The sequence below is a fragment of the Coenobita brevimanus genome, chromosome 17 (genome assembly GCF_032717465.1).
Source record: "Coenobita brevimanus isolate Jiangsu-jjx chromosome 17, ASM3271746v2, whole genome shotgun sequence".
Taxonomy (NCBI): Eukaryota; Metazoa; Arthropoda; class Malacostraca; order Decapoda; family Coenobitidae; genus Coenobita; species Coenobita brevimanus.
The window spans coordinates 4,103,916-4,111,099 of record NC_136970.1 but is presented as its reverse complement, the minus strand read 5'-3'; the positions used below and the strand labels follow the sequence as shown (position 1 = coordinate 4,111,099).

General features: G+C 41.7%; 1 protein-coding gene across 1 annotated transcript in view; it reads right to left on the bottom strand.

The window, feature by feature from the left end:
• Positions 1 to 278: 278 nt before the first annotated feature.
• Positions 279 to 7,184, bottom strand: part of LOC145391187 (peptidyl-prolyl cis-trans isomerase D-like) — a 32,818-nt gene continuing 25,912 nt past the window's right edge. The window contains exon 7 of the mRNA XM_080265868.1: positions 279 to 991. Coding sequence (XP_080121994.1) covers positions 773 to 991 — 219 coding nt within the window. The 3' untranslated portion in view covers positions 279 to 772. The remainder of the gene's footprint in view (positions 992 to 7,184) is intronic.

The following is a 7,184-nucleotide window of genomic DNA, read 5'->3' as shown; positions in this document are numbered from 1 at the left end:
AAATTTCTGACAACCTGATTCCTAATGAAGCTAACCCAATTTCCTAATGTTTCAAAACTGGACCATGATAAACTCCCCAATTTCTGATCAACTTAATCCAAACCCCCAATACTGCCAATATGATTCTAATGAACTTACTTTTCCAACTTTTCAAAATGGAACAGAACTGAACACAATTCTGCAATACAGGGTATTTCAAACTCCATTATTATAATGCTGATTAAGATGATGGTAAAGATTCTCTTCCATTATAGAGTTTTTTTTTTTTTTTTTTTTTCCAGCTCCCTGAAGGACTTGACAGAATATTCTTTACTCTTAACTCACCAAATCTAGGTATGTCCTTTTCATTTTATTCTTGCCATCTTAGATTATTTTATTCAGTTTAGAGATAACTTTTCAAACTGGAAAGGTCAGGAAAGGCCTAACAACAAATTCCCTCATATATGACACGCCTTTCCTAACCTGAATAAAACTGTCTGGCAGCAGCAAGAGTAAACTACAAATTGCACCATTAAGATTCAGCAGGTTGACAACTTCACCCTGATGACATATTTTAAGTTATACTCTTCCCTATACTCACATGATTTTCTTCACGTTAAGAGACGCTTTCTGAACTCAGGGGTTAGATATGGCTTTCATTAACCTCACAAACTGAGGTCTTCCCTAAACTGGATAAAACTGCCTGATAGCTGGAATAAATTAAATATGACATTTTTAGGATTCATGGTCTTAAAATAGCTCCAGCCTGGTTCGGTCATCCAGAATCAGGCATTCACTGAAACAACTTGGAGTAAATCTTCTTCTCCTTCTCCCGCTGGGCTTTGATCTTCTTGGCGACAATATCCAGCTCCTTCAGGATGCCCTTGTCATTGGGTTCGAGGTCAAGCGCCTTTTGGAGATCAGTTCGGGCTGCCTCGGGGTCGTTGCTGAGGTTGTAGGCCTGACCCCGCCTGAAGTACGCTTTGGGGTTCTGTGCGTCCAACTCTAGGGCCTGTGAGGCAGGAGGATGGGAGACAGCTACATAGATAAGCTACATGGATAAGAGGGACAGATAATTAGACGACGAGAGGATAGATACACTTTGAGGTGCTGCACTGCCAACTCTAGGGCCTGTGCAGGGATGGAGGGTGGGAGACACATACACAGATTTGAAGGACTGACACACATTACTAGAGGAGAGAATCAAATTGGAAGGAGAGATACCTTCATGGATAAGATACAAAAAACATGCATACAAAGAAAGTCCATGGGGAAGGATAGATGGATAAACAGATGAGGACTGGTAAAGGAAAATAAGAGGGAAAATGACAATTGATGCCTCTAAGTTGTTGCTGAGGTAGTGGTGGTGGTAGAAGTAGTAGTAGTAGTATATTAGTACTAGTAGTAGTAGTAGTAGTAGTATAGTAGTAGCAGTAAGTAGTAGTAAGTAGTAGTTGTAGTAGTAGTAGTACAGTAGTAGTAGTAGTATAGTAGTAGTGTAGTAGTAGTGTAGTAGTATAGCAGTAGTATAGTAGTGGTAGTAGTAGTACAGTAGTAGTAGTAGTAGTATAGCAGCAGTATGGTAGTAGTACAGTAGTAGTAGTATAGTAGTAGCAGTAGTAGTAGCTGCTGCTGTTGTTGTTGTTGTTTCCTAGTCAGTCTGGCCAAACAAAGCACTGAAGTTATTTGCCTAGCGTCATCAGTGAGCAACGGAGGTTCTGCATATTCAACTCTATACTTTGTTGGGTAAGGGGTAAGGAGACAGCTACATTGATAAGGATAGAATGACATACAGGACAGATACACACTGGGATTCTCTGCCTGACTGATTCTAGGTCCTGTGGGAGATAGAGAACAGGAGACAGAACACAAATGATGAAGATAAACAAATGCACATATACAGGTGACAGATACATAGACAGATAAGGTAAAGAGGGTACAGAGATGCACAGTTAAGGTGGACTGATAGGCACTACTGTACACAGATGAAGACAAATAGCTACACAGGTAGTGATTAACAGGAAAAACAATGGAGAGACAACTACACAGATACAAAAGATCTTATTTTGTTGGGTCTACTCTGGACAGTCTTGGTGTAATTTCCCTCATCTCCTCCGTCTTCCAACTTCCTCATGCCTGACATTAAAATTTCTTCATAAGATGTACTTTCTCCCTCACTGGGCTTAATACTTCTAAGGCAGATGGTCCAGATAAGGCCCATTCTGTGACTCTCAAGAACTGTGCTTCCTTGCTGACACCCTGCTTAGGTAAACTCTTTTTTGGCCTCTGTCTGCTGGCATGCACTTTTCCTTACTGTTATAAGTCTGCTCTTACTTAGCATGTCTTCCAGTCCAAGAACTACTGTCCAAGGACTTTAATAAGCACTTCTAAGTCTTCAATTCTATCCTCACCAGGACAACTCTGAAGTACTGTACTTTTCTTTTCAAGACATTATTGCTGACCCCAATTCCTTTAAGATTCCTGGTCATCTTCCTTTTGTCAAACTGATGAAAACCCTGCTACTGCACCAGACATCCCAGAGGTCATCACAGTCTAGTAAAAATTTTACACTTCCAAACTTGCATCTAACAGTATGTCTCCACCCCAGGCTTCCTCTCCTGTCAGTTTTGCTATTTCCAAACTGCTCTACAGCTTCTAACAATATGTCTCCACTTCTGCTTCCTCTCCTGTCAGTCTTGCTGTTGTAGACTGCCACTGTTCTGAAATTGTCAGTGGCCATGTTCCTAAGGATTCTGTTCCTCCACAACTCTGCTCCTATTTATCAAGGACTTTCTGAGCTATTCATCTAGCCCTATCTACTGATGTGCTGATGACTCCACTTTTTACTTTTCTACCCATTTCTCACACCATCCACAAACACAGTCACTGAGACACTAAGGAGATCAGACTTTGGCACACCTAACTTCTGATATGTTTTGTATTAACTGGGCCTAAAAGGATGTTCTTTTCTTTTCTTTCCTTTTTTTTTCAAGCCTCAAAAACTTAGTATCTACATTCTAGAACATTATAAGCATACAGCAATGGAGGGAGTTTATTGTGTGTAGCAATATCTTTTTATGAGGGTAGTAATGCATGAGTAAAGGACAGGGAGAAACTTGTAGTGATACCTGTATCTTATAATGTACAGTCAATAAAAAAAAAGTAGTGGTGTAAACTTCACATAAATCAATCAGACAGCACAGATGAAGGATACTGCAATATCCAATATGATTCTATCATTATCATCATCATCATCATCCGGATCTCCTTTCCCACCCTAGGGCAGGGTGAGGAGTAGCAATGTCCAGACAGCACAAATTTGCCCAATCCAATGGGCCACACTTCCATTCACTCATCATTCAAGCTCCTGGAATCCTGGCTCTATTGCATACACCAAGAACATTCACCATGTTCTATAGCTTCACATAATCATATCTGATAGAGTCAATCCAGATGCTGCCACATTAAAAAAGGGTGCCAAATCCCAGATCATGCACTTCTCCTCACAAAATTCATCCAGCCAGCTCAATCTCCGGTCAGTTCCCTAGCCTCACCAACTTCCAAACCTCTCTTCCTCAAACACTCATCCACCATATCTCTCCACCTTCTCCTTGGCCTACCTCGCCTCCTCCCTCCTTCAAATTCGCTCAGATATACCTTTTTCACCACTTTATTGTCATCCATTCTCTCCACATGACCATACCATCTCAGTACACTCTCTTCAATTCTGGTGTCCACCAACTTCCTCACTCCACATCTTTCATATATCACATTATTTCATATCCTATCCACCCTCTGTACTCCACATACATTCCTCAGCAGTCCCATCTCCACTGCTCTTACTCTTGGCTTTTCATTTTCATGCTGCACCATAGTCTCACACCTATATGTTAAAGTTGGCACTAACACTCTTTCATGTAAGTCTCGTGCAGCTGCAGCACTCAAGCTTCTGTTTCTTATCAAGGCCTTCATTGCACCAGCTACTTTCCTTCCTTGTGTCACTCTACTTTCAACTTCTTTGGTATATTTTCCTCTCTTTTCTATCACTGTACCCAGGTATTTGAACCCTCTATCCAACATTACAGTGGAGCCCCTCAGATAGCATTTTTTTCATTAGCGAATTCATGGATAGCAATAGGAAAGAAACCGTCTCATAGTGATTAATGCTGCATGGTTAGCGTAAAGCCGCTAGGCATTTAACACGTAGCGAGTGGGTGGGCAGAGTTGCCAAGGTCAGACCTAGTCAGACCCTGGTAACACTGACAGTGAGTGCGAGTCTATCCTCACTCAGTTCATTGACCCATTGCTTATCCATGCGCCGCACATTCATTCAACTCGTTGCAGTCTCGCCATTGTTAAAGTTTTTTGTGTCCTTCCATTTATTGTCTGGTTACTAAGTGTTCTATTATCATGGCTTCAACTTCGGGGGCTGACCCAAGTGGTGATGGTGGCCCAGAGAAAAAAACAGGACGTGCAGGTAGTGTAAAAGTGATAAAAAAGGCCAGAGAATACATGCGTGGCAAACCAAAGAAACAATACAGTGTGGAGGAAAGATAATCCAGATGATTGAAGACAGTGCAAAGACATGTAAAATTGTTAAGCTGTTGAATGTACCTGAATCGAGTGTAAGAAACATAAGAGAGAAAATAGCTGAGATAAAGGAGGCAATAAAAACCACAACAAAGTATTTTATGGGTGGTGCAGGTGGAGCTAGACGGGCCACGCACGACACTACCGAAAAAAACAGACTCCAAGTGGTGACTGAACATTATGTAATGAAGTGGTTAGCAAGGCGACTAAGAAAAGGAGCAAGTGTTGATGGACCAGAAATTCGTGCAAGGGCACCAGCAGTGTACCAGGGACTGTGCAAAAAAAAAATATCCAAAATCCTGCTCCTTTCAATGCCTCACGTGGGTGGCTACACAGGTTTTACAAACAATGTGGGGTAAAGCTGACTTTCCACCAGGGCGAGGTTGCATCTGCAGACACTACAGCTGCACAAGAATTTCCCCAAATTGCTAAGGCTATTATGGAGGAAGGTGGGTACACCCCAGATCAAGTTTCTAATTGTGACGAGACTGGGCTGTATTGGAAGAAATCACCCAAGTCCACCTATGCCCACAAAAACCTCCATCAGGCTGCTGAAACCAAAATGGCCAAGGATCGCATCAGTGTCCTGCCATGCTGCAATGCTTCGGGGGACTTCAAAATGAAACCCGTTATTGTCTATATATATGCCAAACCACATTCCTGCCGCCACTGTGATATGAACAAACTCCCCAACTGTGTGTGATACTCAACCAGCACTGGATATATGACCTCTAGCCTTTCTATTAAGTTGTTAGACGAGATTTTTGTGCCCCAGACTCGCGAGTATTGCAAGAAGAAAAATACTGACTGGAAAATACTGTTGTTCCTGGAAAATGCACCCGGGCACGCTCGCTTCATGGTAAACCGCCACCCTAGCATACAGGTTGTTTTTATGCCTCCCAACACTACCGCCAAAATTCAACCTTTAGATCAAGAGTTAATTGCTAACACTAAACTCTTCTTCTATGGCAAGCTTCACAGCAAACTGAGGGAAAAGACTGATAACTCGTGAACTGAAGGAGATCCAAGAGGATAATTCTAGTGACAGTGAACCCGATCAAGAGGCAAGTCAAGAGGAAGAGGATCAAGAGGAAATGACTGTCAGGGCCTTTTGGTAGTGTTTTAAGATAAAGCATGCAGTGGATTTATTCTATGAAGCTTGGGGCCAGATCAATCAAGCCACCACTGCACCCGCTTGGGCCCCCCTGCTTCCACATTTGAAACAGGCGGGCGAGGCAGCCAGGCAGGAGCTGCAGGTGGTAGCACGTGAGACTGCTGACGTCATCAGAACTGTGCCGGGACTCTTGTGTGTGTCTGACAAAGAAATCGTGGACTTGGTAGGAGGTGATGATTTAGAAGAAACTGCTGAGGAGACGCTGAACCAAGAGGAGGAAGAGGAAGTGCAAGAAGATAAGGAAGAAGAAAAGAAACTAAATGAGCCAACAGTGAAGGATTTGTCTGAAATCCTGGCCGTACTGTCCGAAGTTCAAGACAAGGTAACCTCTCTCCATTTTAACTGTCGAGGCCAAGCCCTAGTGTATTTCCGAGATCTGACGAAAATCTTCACTGAGAACCTGAATGACAATGTAAATGCAAGGCGCCTGACACTGATCACACTATTTTTAAGTCAGCAACAAGAAAGGTTTGAGGCACAAAGACAAGCCATTATGAATGCCTCGTCAGACGAAGAGGACGATGTCGACAAGCCCCTTGTTCAGCTTGAGGAGGACCTATATGATGGTTGGGAAGATGAGGACACAGAGGCCCATCGCATCGAAAATGAAGTTTGTTTGCGTGTGTTACGATGTGAGGGACGAGAGGAAGACTAGAGACGAGAGATGAAGAGTAAGCAGAGTCAGGGCCGTGGTCACTAGGCTGCTGCAGTACAGTAACCACCAAGCATGACAGTAATTTTAACAATAAATAGCAAAAGTGATTTAAAAGTTTGTTTATCCTTTTTCATGTTAAGTGTAAGTTTATTTTATTAGTGTTCACAGTAGGAATTTAGGGTTAAGTTGGAGTGCATGCAGTATTTATTTTTTAAAGGCTCTAACAGGTTGCCAAGGTACGATAACTAAATTTATCAGTAAGAAACACTCAAAACGAATTAAAAGTAAGTTTGTTAATCTTCTTTGAATATGTAGTATACGTTTATCTTATCACTGAAGAACTATGACGTGATATTAATGGTTAATGGAGGAAATTAGGGGTACAGCTGAAAGAGTCCAGGACCGTATTAATTATTTAGGTTAGAAGTTTGTCCCTCAGACAGCGATTTCATGGACAGCGGCCATTTTGGCGGACTAATAAGGTTGCTAATCAAGAGGCAGCATTGTATAATAAACAGTGTTTCATAAGAATGATGTATATATTGCTTGTCTGACAATCTTTAGTCAGTACTACTACCATATGCACATTTTGTTGGAAAATTATTAATCCTCACATCACGAACTGCAATGATCATTTAAGATATCACTGGACCCCTACTTGATACTTTTTTTTTTAAATCAATTGTACAAGTAGGACAGAAAGCATTATGTTATCACTGTTGAGTATACATAAATGAATAGTGTTTATGGTTCTAATCTTAGCTGAATTCTACACCAAAAGAACAT